Source organism: Amaranthus tricolor, chromosome 15, assembly GCF_026212465.1.
Source record: "Amaranthus tricolor cultivar Red isolate AtriRed21 chromosome 15, ASM2621246v1, whole genome shotgun sequence".
Classification (NCBI taxonomy): domain Eukaryota; kingdom Viridiplantae; phylum Streptophyta; class Magnoliopsida; order Caryophyllales; family Amaranthaceae; genus Amaranthus; species Amaranthus tricolor.
The window spans coordinates 5,133,728-5,151,644 of record NC_080061.1 but is presented as its reverse complement, the minus strand read 5'-3'; the positions used below and the strand labels follow the sequence as shown (position 1 = coordinate 5,151,644).

Here is a 17,917-nt window from a genome sequence, read left to right as displayed (position 1 = left end):
TGCAAACATTTGGCAACAAGGTAGTCTAAGATTGCAAGAAATTTAACCAAACAAAAGGTATCAGCTTTTAAGCATACGACGGAGCCAGACACTCGTCCACCATATCCACAAGGTTTGGATTTTCTAAAGCAGCTGCAACACGCTCCTTGTCATTCAACTGCTTATTAACTGCCAAAAAAGGCGATAGTGTTCAGATTAGGTAAGTAATGGGACAGAAAAACATTATGCGAGTAGCAGTATAGGTCTCTCTTCTGCCACCACGGCAACACCAAAAAAAACTAACAGAAGTTTTAGTTAAACTGAAATCTAGAGAGAGGGGGGGGGGGGGGGGGGAACTCGTCCATAGTCGGAATTTCTGTAATCAGATGCTTCCAACAGTCCGACATCAAGATTAATTGTATAAGTCAGCAGGTTTTCATTCAATTCTTTCCAAACTCTTCTTCTCCCGTCCATCTTTTTTTGAGGAGGAAATCCCAATCTTCCCTCGTTCAAGCCATAAACATGAAGGTAAAAGAAAACAGAATGAATACATGCACCTTCTCCCCTACAAAAGAAAAGAGAAAAAAACGAGTTGTTTTTACCTGCAGCTTCGGTGGCATGAGTTCCCGGAGCAATTCTAATGTCCACCTGGCGATTATAAAATTGAAAAAAAAAAAAAATTTAAGCAGAAGATGCCAATTCACTAAACGCACACATATCGGTTATATATCCGTCCAATGAGTATGCAAAGTCACAAGTACACATGGGCATACAAGATTTTTACCCTAGGGATATGCTAGAGTATAGACAAAGAAGCACCTTAGAAAGCATCATCACTTAGTTGGAAAACATATTCTATTAATAACAGAAACTAAGATCCCTCCCCCCCCCCCCCCCCCCCCCCCCCCCCAACCATCCTTTAATCCCATCGGAACTTCAATTTCTTCATGACACCGGAACAACTTGTAATCAAAACTTAATGACAACTCTTCTCTCCCATATTGCACACATAAACTTTGATATCATTAAGATTTCACAAAGTCTTAAATAAGATAGTTTCATGGTAAGACTATCTCTATTAAACTGGCCCATGTACATTTAGTCTCTATTAAAGTGATCACACAAAATTTTGAAGTCAATTCGAGAAATGACTAATTATACAAGCCCGTCTCATGGTGAGACGGTCTCATACAGACAAGCTATTCATTACAAGACAAACAAGAGAACATTACAGAAAAATGCTCAAGTGAACTCTCAAGCACGTGCTTGTTATAGATGAACATAATCATGATCTAATCAAATTGTTAGTTCATAACTATAATTTTTAAACTAAGGCACTCATGTAGGCATGTTAAGGCTGTTCGGAAAAAAGACGACTAACACATAAATTTCCAGACCTTATAACATGAAGGCAGACTGCGAATAAGCTTCACCCTCAAGCAGAGACCAATCAATGTTGCCATACTACAATGTTCAACTGTTGGTGTAAATGATACTCTGCATCAAGACGGCAAATATCGGAAGAAATCATTTACTTAGAAAAATCATCAGACAGCTTAAATAAAGACATGAATAATGATACATATCATGATCATCATTACCTAACATAACTACGTTTAGCATCTACTTCAATAGATTCTTCTGTAACCACTTTCAGCTCTTCTAGAGAATAAGGATGCTCTGGATCTTTTATGTCTCTAATATAATGTGAACAAAGTTAAGGAATGCTTACAGTATCCATACCCATGACCACCACGTTGATTCTATATCAGAATATTTGATTAAAGACTCACATTGTCCAGCACCTTGACCAAATCGAATTCAAATATAACTACCAGCGTCATACAAAACTCGAATTGTTTACACTATGTTTGGATGGAAGGAAATGGAGGGAAATGAAGGGGAATGATTTGGAGGGCTAAGGGATCCCTTGTTTGGATAATAAAATGGGAGGAAAGGGATTTGGAGGGGAGGGATTTACAAGGATTGGATCGATGCTTTTTGTTAAGGTATTGATCTTTCCGAAGCTGGAAAGATTTGAAGGGAAAACTCTCATCTCCCTTCCTTTCCCTCCCCTCCTTTTCTTTTCTCTTCAAAGTTGTTATCCAAACATAGTTTTATAGTCATCAAAGGGACAAGACCGACATTGTAAACCTCAAAGTACATCACTTTCCAAATTTTTACACAAAACAATAACCCCATGATTTCGACACCACTCTAGCATAATGGCCAATTGGTTGAAGGAAAAGGCAAACTTGTTATAGTCATGTGAAAACAAATAGCTCACAATCTCAAGGGCAAAAGATCATGTTTTAAATCTATGACGGTTAGAAAACTCAAATTGGAAAAGCCCACCTCGAATAAGTCACTATTCATTAACCTAGTACCATTAAAGCAACTAAATGCATAGTGATGAAACCAATAGGCGTAACAAGCATTTGATTCCAAGCTCAAAAGAATCATTGATCAAATAAAGAGAAGCAGGTAAAAAGGATATCAAAAATCTCAAGCTCGTCAATTTGATCGACAGCATACTCGTCACCAACAGAGGATGATGGCTGGCGGCTTTGACGTTCTTTCTTTTCATAGACAATTGGATTTGCATTTAAACCAATTACCATATTTGCTTAATTTGCTGCAAATCTAACCTGTCGGAAATCAGATTGAATTATGAAGAAGAATATCTGCAGCTTAGAATATTGGTATGTGTTCTTACATCAACAGATTGAAAGGTAGAAAGACGACAAACACAAAGAAAATAAACATTCAGGGGAAGTCGTCACAGATCTTGGGTCATCTTGCTACCGCTGAAGCAATTTCTAAGTTACGACCACTATAGCCAATTTTACTTGATACTATGCTACAGAAACAGACTCACACTAGAAATCACAAATCACAAATCATAGATGAATTCGAGGTTCTCTCAATATGGACAAATAATATATTTGTAATCAACCAAAAAAATCTTTAGCCTCATATTATTTTTTAACTTCTACATTTGAACACTCCATAAACCCCACCATAGAACAATCACTTTTTCACATTTTCTATCCAAAATAAGACACCGATAAACTGCTCATATTCTTGTTTATAGCAAACAAATCAAGCCAATTCATCAACCAAAACAAGGACTTACTATGCACGAACGAACAATAGGTTCTATATCGGGAAATAAAAAAAAAAAAACCTAACAATCTACCTTATTTTGAAGGCCAAGTTGCAAATTTTTAGAAATTCATACCAATTTTAGTATAACTACTAGGTGTTATAATCAAATTCAACAAATTGATTGGCAGAATAGCACAGGAAGTACTGTTAATTAAAAACTTTCACACCCTATTGATCACTAACGTTTTCTCTTCTGAACGTGCCCAGAAGGCTAATAAATCAAAGACAAAAACTTTTCACTAACAATTCAAAAACCCAGCTTTTTTAGGCGTAATTGTTATTCTTTTGAATAATTAAATAGTTTTGAGAATCATCATAGAGCTCAACCAATAAATTTATGTCAAAAACGAACTAATACTATAATTAAAATCAGCTTAAACTAACCAAATCTAATTATAACCTAATAAAATTTACTCTATTTCAATAAGTTAGTAATTAGTATATTAGCTGAAAACCTATATCAAAATTCAGTTAATAAAACCCATCTAGAAAAAAGCAAAGGTATATCGGAAAGTATCTACACTTAACAAAAAGATTCAAAATTCGATAAATTAAGAGAGTATAAGATTAGTAAAGCTTACAAAATTGATGAAGCAAGAAGGGACAACGCTCCAAACTTTAACAGAATAAGCGGCTAATTACGGCAGACGGCAGTCGGTAGATAACGAAAATTCCAGCCAATATGAATATAGTCAGAATTCAGAAATAAATGTTGAATTTTGGTTTTGGAGAGGGAATGAGATTAAGGACCATGTATTCACATGAGCTTTTTTTTTTTTTTTTTTTTTTTTTTTTTTGAGACTTGGCTATGGCGATTAGGGTTAAAGTTCACTTTGGTATTTAAAATTTAATTGAAATAAATTTAATTAAGATTTTGTTTTTGCCTTTTCAATCTAAGTTTTTTTTTTATTTTAACAATTTCAATCTAATTATAATTAAAAAAGGAAAAATTACCGGTCATCATAATATACTCTTGGCAAATAACCCTTAAAATTTGAATTATTTATGGTTATTTCATAATTGAAATTAATATAGAAAAATCGACTAAAAATTAAATTATTCTGAATAGTTTTGCTTAAATTAATTTAAGAGTTGTAAGCATGCCTAAATAAAATAAAAATATGAAAAAGACAAGCTTGTGAATGAAAGGGTAGCGAATAGTACATAATAAAAATATTATATGACCCAAGTCCATATTAGACTTATAAACATAGTCTAAACTTTAAATTAAACAATGGAAATGTTATAAATAGTATGTTACCTGCAATTAAGACTATGACGTTATTGTAATCATATCATATAGAATTACATGAAGACGGTTGCTTTTCCTTCAATTCTAAACAGAGTCGGCTACATATACTAAAACAAACCAACACTTGAACTGAAAACAATGGAGAAAAAACTGTGCTCAAATACAAAACTCCCGATCGTACAGAATCGATATCAAGCACCATCAGGACGTATCCTGTAAACGACTTGATAACCAATTAAAGAAGATTTTCTACCTACGTACATCGAAAAAGATTACAAAAACACATCCGCCTAATGGAGGATAAAACAAGAGCTTAGATTGCATACAATGTTGAATTGCAAACCGTACAAGATTGACAAAATATCATATGAATTCTATGAATCAGAAATACAATTAGATCTTCATTATCTTCGCGTAAAAGTTAGAGTGCATTGCAGACTACAGCTCTTCTCATCTCTGTCATGACTTCCGATCTTCAGTCAAATCTTCTGGGTTCACTGGTTCATGCAACTACAAGTACATTAAGGAATTAATTTGGGAAACTTATATGAAGATCAAGCAACTCTTTGAACAACTATGTGCTAATTTAGAATTCTCAGACAATAAATATTAATTTTTGACAAAAGAATTGTCTAAATGTTTCACTAGCTTGATTGCATATGAATTTCACCAAAAACATCAGACAGTCAAAAGGTGTAGAACAGTATATCATATCTGGTCTTAGCATTTTCGTCTAATGTCATGATTCGTAGGAGTTCAGCGATCAAGTATGAAGATGGGAAAACAACAAATACAAGCATCTAAAATACAGGAGCTTTATCCAAGGAAACAGTTCCCAAATGACAAACTTACCGCCTTGGCGACAGCAAAACAATGAAACAAACGTAGAGAGGCGTCATCTTGTGAAGGAAAACGGTCATGGTTCCAAAATGTCATATTTCCACATTTAGCTAGCATCTCCCAGTTATTTTCAATGCTACTGGAATCGGGAGCTTTACCGCTTCCAGCTGTTTTCTTAGTCTTACCTTTACCGGGATCCTTCTTTCCTATTATATATCCTGCAGAACAATCATAGAACAGCTACCATCAGGAAAAGGGAACCTCTAAACAAAGCCTTCCAATATCAACTCTTATGCTAATAAAGACACCTAGAAGGCCTGTAAAAGTGTATCATTATAGAGTCATGAGACATGGGAGGTTTTGAGCATGTTCAACATGTTTGACCGCACTAGACCCCAACAAATTAGGGACCTCAATATTTAATTATGTAGTATACATAAGTGTATAAAGATACAAAGTTAGAATAATATCATAATTTCTGAAATTGCAGAGGGCCTTCAAAGAATTTGTCAATGTTGGCTCTGTCATTGTCATGAGATCAATACAGTATATTATCAAGAATAAGGCGCCTTTAAATCAACCCTTTCAATATCAGATCTTCAAACAAAAAATATTTTCGTTAATTCATGCATAATAGGCCGATGAGAATACATCTTTAGGACTACAATGGCTTTGTGTTATAAAGCTAAGAGAAGACTGATTCAGTATAAGCTCCCAAATCACATTTCAACTGCTAACATAACTCTTATTTCACTATATTTTGTATCTGAGCCCTTAGGTTAACAGGGCTGGAGTATTCTTATTCTTAGTACGCAGTCATAACACAAGTCATAGAAGTATACTAGAAAATCTATTAGTTGGATGTTATGCCATGAAAACTTACTCAAGATTCCGTCTTTCAGGACATATTTCGTTTTTAAAATCTTAAATAAACTCAAAACTTCAAGCTATGCACTTGACTATCAACAGCCACAAAAGTTTGTAATTTCATAGATACAACGATGCCAAAGCATTAAATCCAACAATATGGGACTAACAGCCCGTTTGGTAGGTGGTAATAAACGACGGTAATGGGAATGAAAAACTAGTGTAATTTTGGTTGAAAATTCTCTTGGCTACCTTGATGGTCATGCTTGTCCAACTTCAATTATCTCATTTTCTTCATAAAATTCATTCCAAGGCATTACCATTGGGAGAGGTAGTATCAGGTAGTAATGAAAATTTGTACATAAAAAACCTTTTTTGTGATCAAAGTTTCATTACCATGGGAATGATATAGAACTTTTAATGAAACTTTACACAATAAATCATTCCCATTACCACCATTTAGTACCACTAACCAAACGGGCCGTAAATACTAGTCGAAAGAAATACTTCAAAGAAAAGGCATTCATTCACCTATAAAGAACACTAGCATCCCCACTTTACATAAAAAACACCAAGGAATGTCACCAAAAATAGTCAAGAGACAATTCAAGGAATTTCCCAAATTAGTTTAATTTATATTTTAGAAGACAAATCTAATATAATGACTCAATTTGACATAAGAGATTATTGTCACAAAAAATGGTCAATTTGGTTTCGAACTATAATGGACTAAAGTAAAATGACTAATTAATCAAGTAAACTTCTTATTTATATGAAATTGCACATGACGTTTGCTACCAAGAGTAATCGGAAACAACTTTTTTTTGCTAGTTTTATCATTGACAAGGGTAAGGTTCTAGGCTCTAGCATTGTTGTTGTTCTTGTTGTATTCTTCAACTCAAATTTCGCAACTAGCAAGGAGTTCAATAAGCATATTATTTCTTACTTCAATCTAAACTTGGAAAATATCATATATGCAATGAATTTTGGTGACATAACATGAATAATTAAACAAAAGATTCAGATAGATGAAGACCAGAATATCCATCAGGAAGAGGAACAGTAACTCCCTGCAAATTTCTGCCCCTGAAGAAGGCTTCTTCTACTTGTAAACCACCGTCAATCTCAACCCCTACAAAATTTAGCAAAAACCCATTGACATAAATAACGTTAGTGAAAATCCCATATGAAAAAAAAAAAAGAAGAATTGGACACAAAATTACCAGAAGATTTGGGCTTGAAATAGTGAGAAATGTCAGAGGGTCCATTGAATTTGACGCAACAAGGGAGGTGATGCACACGGCCCGTGAGATCCATTGTTTCTTCTTGGACTGAAGGAGGAGAGAAATTGATAGTTCCCATGCTCCCCATAATTACACCTCTTCCTCCGCCATTGTTCTCCATTTTTTGTTTGATACTACTCGGCAAATGAAGAATGGTGTACAGCTGTAGGAGTGTTGAGAAGAGAGGGAAGTCGGGATTTCAATGTTTGGGCGTTTGATTATTAGCCAATGCCCTCAATATTGCAATTTGGGTACTTTGGTTCCCACTACGTGTCTATATATGACAAGAGGTTTACAAAATAGATTCGAAGATCTGAATCTTATCTATTGACATAGAATAGGAAATAAGTTCACAATTAACAATTTAACATTATTGAGAGTAAAGTTTCTTGATTTATACTCCCGTCTCTAACAAATTACAATAAATTGTGCGTATATGATTAGATTATAAAAAATATTAAATTTAGACCTGAATCATTCATAAAATGTCTTAGTTGGATTTAGCGTATGGGGAAATTTATTCATATGAAAATTATAAACCAAAATAATTCAAATTGAACATGAAATATGGCTTGGACTTTCAATGATTTGGTTTTAATTCAAATTAAAAATTAAAAATTCGAAATATATTAATTTGCATTAGATTTGAGCCAACTAAAAATAACTACTACTAAGTTTTCGAACCAAATAAAATATGAAGCTCTCTTTCTAAATGGAGCTGTACTACTAATTGTCTAAATCCAATGCATTCCAAGGTTCCGAGATAATTGTCTCGTATCCCTCCCCTTTCCCAACCTCGAATGTAATTAAAAAAAATGAAATTCTACATGGTAGCATTGAACTTTTATTAAACATCAGTGGTAATATTTTTGTAAGATTTTTCCTCATGGTAGCATCCAGTTTATGTTTTATCAAACTACCGTAATATTTTTTGTTAAATTCTTGTCAATTTCCGTTTAATTTACCATTTTGACGTTTCTACCTTTATTAAGTATTTTTTTTGTCTTTATAATCTGCTCTAAACCATTTTTATGCTCTCAAATGTTTAATTCACCATTTTGACGTTTAATTCATCGTTTAGTTTAGGCAAATTATAACGACAAGAACTAACACTTAATAAGGGTAGAAACGGCAAAATGGTAAATTAAACGAAAATTGACAAGAATTTAACAGAAAATGGTACAACAGTTAAATAAGACATAAATTAGATGCTATCATGTGAAAAAAGCTTACAAAAGTAATACCCCTAGCGTTTTATGAAAGTTCGCTATTAAGATTTTCAAAAACATTTTGTTTTGATTTGCAATTTAGATATGTTTTATAGTTAAAGTTTTGGTTTGGATTTGACTGAAAAAATTATCTAGAATAATTTAAATTTTTATTGATTTTCCTATAATAATCTTAACTTTTTGATAAATCATAAATAATTCAATTTAAGGGTCACTTACCAAGGACATTGTTGCCCAAATGGTAACCATTTTTTACAAGTTAATTGCTAAAAAGAAAATTAAAATAAAAAATAAAAAATATTAAAAATTAAAAGTTAAAATTAAAAAATAATCTTACTCAATTTTATTTTTTAATTTTCTTAATTTTTTATAATTTAATTTTGTGTTTACTTTTTTTATTTATTTATGCAAAACGACATGAAAGATTACCTTAGTACATTCTTAGCAAAAATCCCATATAATTGAGATTATTAATATTAAATCAAAAATTAAAATTATTAATAAAAAATCAGTAAAAAATTAAATTATTCCGAATAATTATTTTCAAAACATTTAAATCAAATTAATTTGATTTAACTTTATGATCCATCATGAAATCATAATGCTGTTGTGTGTGTACTTACACCCACAAAAACCCAAACCCGGCCCACTCGACAAAAAGGTTGGGTGACGAGGGGATCCACATGGACATTTCTCTTTCTATCTCTTTACCATTCACGCCACGGCGACAATTACTTTGATTGACTTTCGTTTGATGAACCCTAATTTCATCCTGTTCAATCAATTTCCCCCCTTTTGACTTCATCTTTTTCAATCCCTCAATTCTCCTTCTTTTCGCAACATTATATTCGAATTATTGCTCAACTCTCAATTAATTTCTTTTTTAATCAATTTCGTATTGAATTTTCTTATATCTTATCTCCAGAGTGTTTCGTGTAGCTCTTGCTTTTTTCTGCCTATTTCGGTTGATTGATTCTTCTTGCAGAGGTTTTTCCGGGTAAATTTTTAACTTCTTTTGTCGTTGAATTACCTGGAATTTAATGAAGTTTGTTAATTTGTTGTGAATTTTCTCAATTGTGCATTTGTAGGATAAGTTCTGGTTTTGGTAATGAAAATTTGAATCATGGGTAGTAGTAAAACGGATAAACCAGCTAAAGACCAGAAAACGCCAGTGGAAATTGCATCACATGTATGATTTTCCTATTAAATTTTAGATCTTGTTGCTGTTTTTTGCCCTCTATATGTAATTTAAAAATTGGGATATTGTTTTGAAACTTACAGTGTTTGGAAGCTTACTTAATTTTCCAATTGGTTCTTCCATTTTTGTTCTAGGAGCAATCTTCGGATACAAGCACTGCAACTGCAACCGTGAATGCTGATTGGGGAGGATTTCAGGTTTGTTGTAGAATGTGCATCTCTTCTGTTGATGTCTTTACATTTTGTGTCAATTGGGACTTGAGTTGGATTGTGTCAGTTAACAGTAATACCGTGTTGTTAGAACTTGTGTTTTGCTATTTTTGGAGATTTTGGATTTTTTTGTGGGTCAATTGTGCAAATTGGTATTTGTTGATACACTTGAATGTGTGTATGGTTTTATGGGAACTTATATAGTTCATTACTTCATTTATATTAAATAAAACGAGCAAGATGTTTCTGAAATAGTTGAATCTGTCACCTGAACTTGTTCTCGTGTTCTAACTCCCGACATTGGTGGCTGAGTTTGAAGACATTAGTTTTTTGTTTGATCATGCTCGTAAAAAGTGGTGATTTTTCTTGTTAAACAGGCATATTCACCTATTCCACCTCCTGGCTTCATGGCTTCTAGCCCCCAAGCTCACCCCTACATGTGGGGTGTTCAGGTATTCTAATTAACAAATCTAGTTGATGTGTTCTTATTCTGTATACACCTGTTTGTCTCTGCTTTTGCAATTGCCAATGGGCTCGAGCATGTTGTTATATCATTGTTTGTTGGATGTGTACTTTGATGAAGAAGATTTCTTAGTTATTTGCATTGAACCCACTTATTATATTTCTCTTCTTAATGGTACTATAGTTGAAACTCTCATATTGTGTCTACTCTTTTCCACAGCCCATAATGCCTCCATATGGTACTCCACCTCATCCATACGTGGCCATGTATCCTCATGGTGGAATATATGCTCACCCATCTATCCATCCGGTATTGATGGTTTATCTTACTCTTTCTCCATTTACATATTGTGGCTTTGACTATTTGTATCTGGATGTAACTCAATTCTGCATATCAGGGTTCATATCCCTTTAGTCCATATCCGATGCCTCCTGCAAACGGAATGGCTGAGGCTTCTGTAAGTTATTAGCATTACTTGGCTCATTTGTTGCTAAAAGTATGTTCCAAGTTGTAGGCCAAATTTGACTGGATAGGAATTAACAGTGTGTTTTTTTTCCTTCTAGGGAACTACTCACGTGAATGCTGATGGGGATGGTAAGCACCCTGAGGGGAAAGAGAAATTGCCTATAAAAAGGTCAAAAGGTAGCCTGGGCAGTTTGAATATGATTACTGGAAAAACCAATGAAGAAGGTAAAGCAACAGGAGCTGTTGCTAATGGCATCTGTTCTAAAAGGTATTGAGCTTTGCTACTTTGCCACTTTCACTCATTTATGGAATTTTGACAAAAATAATGGTTTCATCTCCCCCGGCTTTGCTGTGATCTCGCTCCCAGCCCCAGGCTCCTAGTTTCTTCTATTCTATGTTTTTTGCTAGTATATGTAAATATAACCTTGCTCTTAAACATTTAATTTTATTTCTCATAACTCAAAAGATAATAGGCTACACCCAGAAGACATCTCTAGTTTGCTCAGCTATGCGTAATCGTTTTTGGGTATTATCAGAGAAATTCGTTCCTTCCTACCATTTTTTTGAAAGAATACACTTTTCTTGCTTTTTATAATTGTTAAGAACTAAAAAAATCCATGATTTTTAGCGAACCCCTTTTTGTGTCATTGTTATGGCATTTGTCTTGCATTTGAAAGTTGAAATTATTGTATATCATAAATACATAATAATAGTGTCTATAATTTACAACCAGTGAATGGCTAACTATATGTGTATAGAGATTGCAGTGCAGAGAGTGCTAGTAATGGTTCAAGTGAAGGAAGTGATGCAAGTTCTCAGAATGTAAGTGTTCTTTTTTCTTCCAACTGCCCAAAATGTGGATTTCAACGGCCCCTTTCTAACAATGGGAATATATATTGGTATTGTCTGGAGTGTATTTGATTTACTCAGAGATACTAGAAAACTAGTATCATACTAGATTTTAGGAGACTTGTTGAGTGTGCTGTTACCTGATTTATAAAAATTTGGCAATATTGTTGTATGAATGCTCTTTTAAAATCATAATACCTTAGCTACAAGGCACATCAGTTATGGAAAACATTATGGCATGTAAATCGAAGTGACAATTTCCTTGCAGCTGCAGTTTTTTCTAAAGATGATAAAAATTGGACATCCTTTACTTGATCAATAATTCATATACTATATTGAAAACTTCAACGTGGCAGCATATCTACAATGATTATTTACCTCTTATTTGTCATGACATTTTACTGCCTAATCCAGAATAGTGTTCTGATACTTGTAACTATTGCAACTGAATATCAAAGTACTCTGCAAAATTTATCTCCATGCTTTCTTTTGATTCTGGTCTACTAATATTTTCTTTTTGAATAAGGGGTAGGTTTTACTGGAATCTAGAATCGCCTTCATTTCATTTGTACTTATAAATTTTTTCTGCTTGTCCTATTTATTATTGAGTTCCAATCCTTCACAATTACTACAATAATGCTAGAGCCTAATAGTTATTCTCAAATTATGAGTATTAGTGTATGAAATATGAAGTATCAACCATGAGTTTATTTATCTTTATTGTCCTCACAATCTTTACATTTTCTTTTATCATATGTATTCATTTTGAATAATGGCCCTCAATGAATATCCTTTAAATTATTTCACACCTGAGTGCATAAGTACTTATCGTTTTGCTATGTTTTCCTAAAGGTCTAACATTGTAAGTTTGTAACCAATGTAAAGTTGATGATCTTGTGGTTAGTGTACTACATTAAAGTTTTTTTTTTTTAGTCTTTTCTGCTTATTACGGTCTAAAATGAGTTAATAAGCCCTATGACCATTCCAAGATTAAGTTTCATGCAACAAGTTGTTTGCTGATGACATCGTGTTAGCAGACGAAACTAGAATCAAGGTCAATGCTAAGTTAAATATGTGAAGTTAGGCATCAAAATCCAAATAATTTAAACTAACTCAATGTAAGACCCGAGTATAAAAATGTCATATGGCAGGAAGGATCACAACAGAGGTATGTAAAGTTAGATACAAAGGATCATTTTTCAAGTGAGTGTTTTGAGTACCCTTACTCAAATTTTCACAAAAACGGAAGCATCGATTAATATGTAAAGTATGGGATTGTGTGTGGTGACTCAAATGGAGAGTTGTAGTTGAAGTATTATGTCACCAAGGTGGGCCACTAATTGAAAGGGTAAATTCTACGGACATAGGGTGCCATTACATTAGCTCTACTTTATGAAATAGAATACCGAGCTTTAAGAGGAGTATATTGTAGGAAAATGAGGTAGCTGAGATGTATATGTTAAGATAGTTGAGTGGACGTACCTTAAAGAATAAAATTTGAAATGATATAAGACAGGGTGTTGAAATCACAAATTTTGAAGGAAAATGAGAGAAAAGCTTTTATGTTGGTTTGGCCATTTGAAAAGAAGACTAGAAACAATTAGAAAAGTTGAAACTTTAATGAGTTTAGAAAAGTAAAATCTAGAAAGAAGAATAACTGGAGTGAAGAATGACATGAGAATTTGGATTGCAAGAGGCAGGGGCATATGATAACATATATGGATTAATGGAGGAGGATATTGGAATTGATTTTCTTGGTTGTAGAATGGTATTGGATAAGGTCAAATAAAGTATGATTTTTGTTGGCGCATCTCTTGTATGTAGGCTGTAGCTGATCGCATATATTGGGATTAAGACTTTGATATTGTTGTAGTGGTTATACAGATTTTTCCCTTAAGCTATAAAGGTGTGCTATTATCACAAAATACTCCAGTTGCTCATTTCCACTTGAGCTTTTAAACTTTTTTAAGTCAAACTATTTTTTCTGTCGACTTACCATCATGGACTTAAATGTAGCCCCTAACTACATGGAAGCTAATGGAAGACATTGAGAAATATTGTGATCATTTGGAAGTCTGCTACTACTTGAAAGCAGCCTATCCTCTATTTGTTATCCTTCTTTTCCTACGTTCTTGTTCCATTACCGTGTTATTGCAATCTTTAAATTTTGTCGATAGTCAAGTCTACCCTTCTATGCCTTGGTCTTTTGTCTTCTCTTCATATCTTAATTTTTTTCGTTCCTTATTTCATACTTCTGGACAACAAGTTTCTGCGTGCAACAGCAATCTAATACCATTATTACCAGGTGGCAGACCAGCTTATTGCAGAATGCAGAGAGGAAATGAGAGTCATAGGAAATGTTATAAATTGAGTTGGTTTTCAATGGAATATTAAGCCATTGTGTTATCTTTTTGTTGTAATTTATTATTATTATTATTATTATTATTATTATTATTATTATTATTATTATTATTATTATTATTATTATTATTGTTGTTGTTGTTGTTGTTGTTGTTGTTGTTGTGGCTTAAGATTGAAAAACATATAAAAAATTTATGTGTGATGACTTGTGGATCTTAATATTTAGAACTTTTAAAAACTATGTTTTGCTTCATATATCCCTCTTTAAGTTCATATTTTCTATTGAGTTTGTGCTTTTTTCATCAACTTCTTTCCATCGTTTTCTCATTACGCGTTTGCTTACATTTTTAGGACTCTGGAGGAAAACAAGAAGCGCATGAAGGTTTCTGTTGGAAAATTATAATTCTCTAGTTTGATGAGGCAAGCTATTTGTTACTAAAGTGATGTCCTATTTTTCTCCTAATACTGCAGCAGATGGATCTCAGAGTGGAAATCCGGCTCATGTTACTCAAAATGGCGTATTAAATGTGCCTCATTCAATGGTGAATCATGCAATGGCTATGGTGCCAATGACAGCACCTGGTGCTCCAGCGGCTGTTCCTGGACCTGCCACTAATTTAAATATTGGAATGGACTACTGGGGTACTCCTGCTTCGTCAACGATCCCGGCTATGCGAGGAAAGGCTCCTTCTGCTCCAGGCATTGTTCCTACTGGATCACGGGATCAGTCTCCTCTTTGGTTGCAGGTTTAGATTTTTGTATTTTCTTCTACCAATTTTATAACTTATTTGTTGTAGTACCGTTTCAAATGCTTTATTGTTTTAATTGTTAGGCAAGAATTTGATGTTATAAGGGTTAAAGTTTGGCATATTCATTCGAGAATTTGGATGTTGTGTAGTCAAGACGTAAGAGAGTTAGAATATATGTGGCAGTATGTTTCCTGGACTTTGGCATCATGCAGGAGTTAAATTTTAATATCAGAAACTAACAAGTAACAATTGAAATAGGTGTTTTATGACTTACCCATGGATTCCATAAGGATTTTTCTTAGTTTCTGTGTATGGCTTGGCTTTGTATTATTTAACCATGTGGAAACGGTAAGGGCATTTTTACTAGCACTAAAAAAGTGCACATGTTTCAGCTAAAGAAAGCATGGATTTGTAAATTGTGGGTCCGTGTAATGTCCCTATGTCCCAAATGATTTTCTAATAGTGTTTGGTTCTCCTGCTTCAAATGGTAAACATCCTTTCTTTTATCGAGTTCATTTGTGGAATTCTGCATTTAGTCTTTTCTGCTGTTCAATCTGAAAGCAAAGAGCTTGCTTGCTTGCAGTATAAATTTCCAAAAATATAGGAATTGGATAGACTGTAAAGTACTAGTTACGGTTTGCTCCACTTCTACTTTTTCTTTTGCGCGATTCAAGCCATGATAACAATTTAGTTCCGTTAGACGTTTCAATCATACCTTAACTCTGTTAGGACGTTCAACCCCTTGGTTTTGTACATTAACTTAGAAATCTTGCTTACAGGATGAAAGGGAACTTAAGAGACAGAGACGTAAACAGTCTAATAGGGAATCTGCTCGAAGATCCAGACTGCGTAAACAGGCAAGGGCATTGTTCATCAATATATTTTGAAATGCTCCTTTTTTGTAATGGATTAAATGGTTACAAACATCGCTCCTTTGTCTTTTTTTTGAAATTTGTCAGGCTGAATGTGATGAGTTGGCCCAGCGTGCTGAAGCTTTGAAAGAAGAGAATTCCAATCTAAGATCAGAACTTAATCGGATCAGAAGTGATTATGAGCAGCTCATGGCGGAAAATACTGCACTTAAGGTACTTTGTTAACGTCAGTCTCATATCAGTACATCTTAGTGGGGTAGTTTGTATGTTCTTTGGAAAGTATTGTATGGGTATCTGGTTACCTGCTGGATGCAACCTCAAATATATTTTAGTGCAAAATAAATTTAGGATTTAAAATTATGCACCACTTAGTATTGTGCACAAAATTGGCCAGAACTGGGCCAGCTAGTCAAACACTCAAATGGACCAGGTCTACCAGTTTCAAGCTTTTTAAAGTATAAAGATGAACCCTACCCCTGACATTCATTCTCTCGTTCGCCTCCCTTTTTCTTCTCCTCAACCCTTTCTTCCTTCTCAGTTCACCTTTTCCTCTCAGCTTGTCTAGTGACCAGGGACGAGCTCTTCAATTTATCTTCAGAAGAAAAAGCAATGAGCTGTAGAAACAATAGCCCACTTGTGTTGCAGTGTTAGCTTCAGCAGGCTAACAAGTCAAACAAGTCACAGGGTTGGGGTTGGTTTGGTCTATTTATTTTAATGGGTTTGAATTTTTATTTTGTATCACTATTAGTCGGCTTTTGAGTAACTTGGAAGAAATCTTTTTGGGTTTTGGGTTCATTTGAGGGTTATGCGCAATTTTAATTTGCCCTGAATCCTTATTGAGTTGCGCTATCTCAATTTTCAGGTTTCAGATAATCACCAACTTTATAGGTTTCCCGTGATTTGTTACTTAACTCATTGTATGAATTTGCAATTTCCACAATGACCTAAAATCACTTGTTTTTATTTGCAATTCGCAATAGGATCTATGTTACTCGGATTCTTCATTTTGCTTCACGTACCCGTGTCCGATCCTTGATGCTCGGATATTGGTATGGCACTTGGACACTTCATTTTAGACGTAAAATTGAATATTCAGACGTATTCGACACTTGCACGTACCAGTATCCAACATCAGTCTCTGAGTCCAAGTAACATAGAATAGGATTACCGAGTTTAGTAACATTGGTCTCTACCTTTCATGGCTTGATTATTAGGAGTTTTCTTTTCTTTGAAGTTTTGATCAAATACATTCCACTTTTGCAGGAGAGAATCGGTGAAATTCCTGAAGGCATAGTATCCAGCCGAGCAGAACTTAGCATGGCTGGTGAAACTCAGGAGAGCGGCAAAACTGATAATTAAGATTTGAGTCATTGCCCATTTGCTTCCGCCAGTTTTTGAGGAGCATAAACTAACCTAGTTACATGAAATCATTAGTACACAACCAAATTTCTCAATTCTGACTTTCTAGTTTCAGGATCTAGTGTCACATATCATTCATAACACATCTTTCTGGTGAAATCTTATCCTTTTGGGATCGGCATGCACTTGATGAGATTGCGGCATGCGCAAGGTTTCCATTTACATGTTGTGGAATAGATAGTAGTAGCGGTTCATAGTCTTAAGAGTTTATCGCCCTAAATGCGGCTTTTACACAAGTGAATGTAGAATCAATGTAGTTGTATAGGGAAGATTTCAAAATGTTTAGACTTATGTATTGCCATGTCCATATTTGTTGCTAGGGCATGATTGATTCTCTAGTGTAAAATAGATTTTGCTTTTTTGGGCATATTTGTGGGAATATGAACAGATTTTGATATCTCTAACAATTTCTTTTGAGACTTGCATTTCTCTCTTTCAAGAGGTTGAAAATTTATTTTTCAGTTTCTTTTATTTTGCTTCATTTACTATAAGATTGTCACGATCGATAGACATCGTTGTCCTGCAGTGGCAAAACATGATTATCGATGGCGCTTCGTCTGATAGCTCACCTGCCTGACATGTTCTCGCCCTTGCCCGGTAGTCCAAGTTTTGAAATTGGTTGTATTCATCAGTAAAGGATGATATCCCATTACAATTATTACAATTACAAAAATCCAAATAGTTTTTCTATGGGTATGAGTTGCCGCATTTCTT

At 34.1% G+C, this 17,917-nt stretch overlaps 3 protein-coding genes across 8 annotated transcripts; 1 reads left to right on the top strand and 2 right to left on the bottom strand.

Moving 5' to 3' along the window:
- Window positions 1-31: 31 nt before the first annotated feature.
- Window positions 32-3,941, bottom strand: LOC130800908 (protein AE7-like). Of its 3 annotated transcripts, none has more exons than XM_057664637.1 (6): window positions 3,729-3,940; window positions 2,477-2,622; window positions 1,581-1,686; window positions 1,377-1,476; window positions 582-627; window positions 32-168 (listed from the first exon to the last, which is right to left on the bottom strand). In XM_057664637.1, the coding sequence occupies exons 2-6, from the start codon at window positions 2,598-2,600 to the stop codon at window positions 68-70; spliced, it is 477 nt and encodes a 158-aa protein (XP_057520620.1). In that variant the 5' UTR covers window positions 2,601-2,622; window positions 3,729-3,940; the 3' UTR covers window positions 32-67. The 3 variants fall into 3 exon arrangements, with proteins under 3 accessions (XP_057520620.1, XP_057520619.1, XP_057520621.1); XM_057664636.1 differs by having other exon boundaries at window positions 2,477-2,627; window positions 3,729-3,939; XM_057664638.1 differs by lacking the exon at window positions 32-168 and adding an exon at window positions 332-478 and having other exon boundaries at window positions 2,477-2,627; window positions 3,729-3,941.
- Window positions 3,942-4,523: 582 nt separating this feature from the next.
- On the bottom strand, window positions 4,524-7,656 carry LOC130801675 (uncharacterized). Its single transcript, XM_057665557.1, has 4 exons — window positions 7,330-7,656; window positions 7,143-7,238; window positions 5,252-5,457; window positions 4,524-4,909 (listed from the first exon to the last, which is right to left on the bottom strand). Exons 1-4 carry the CDS (start codon window positions 7,508-7,510, stop codon window positions 4,859-4,861), a joined length of 534 nt encoding a protein of 177 aa, XP_057521540.1. The 5' UTR covers window positions 7,511-7,656; the 3' UTR covers window positions 4,524-4,858.
- A 1,667-nt stretch (window positions 7,657-9,323) lies between these two features.
- Window positions 9,324-17,648, top strand: LOC130801251 (bZIP transcription factor 16-like). Of its 4 annotated transcripts, none has more exons than XM_057665055.1 (13): window positions 9,324-9,615; window positions 9,707-9,807; window positions 9,951-10,013; window positions 10,403-10,477; window positions 10,708-10,797; window positions 10,886-10,945; window positions 11,052-11,221; window positions 11,712-11,775; window positions 14,515-14,545; window positions 14,638-14,909; window positions 15,692-15,769; window positions 15,872-15,997; window positions 17,048-17,601. In XM_057665055.1, exons 2-13 carry the CDS (start codon window positions 9,742-9,744, stop codon window positions 17,141-17,143), a joined length of 1,191 nt encoding a protein of 396 aa, XP_057521038.1. In that variant the 5' UTR covers window positions 9,324-9,615; window positions 9,707-9,741; the 3' UTR covers window positions 17,144-17,601. The 4 variants fall into 4 exon arrangements, with proteins under 4 accessions (XP_057521038.1, XP_057521039.1, XP_057521037.1 ...); XM_057665056.1 differs by having other exon boundaries at window positions 9,325-9,615; window positions 11,721-11,775; window positions 14,635-14,909; window positions 17,048-17,648; XM_057665054.1 differs by having other exon boundaries at window positions 9,325-9,615; window positions 14,635-14,909; window positions 17,048-17,623.
- Window positions 17,649-17,917: the final 269 nt, after the last annotated feature.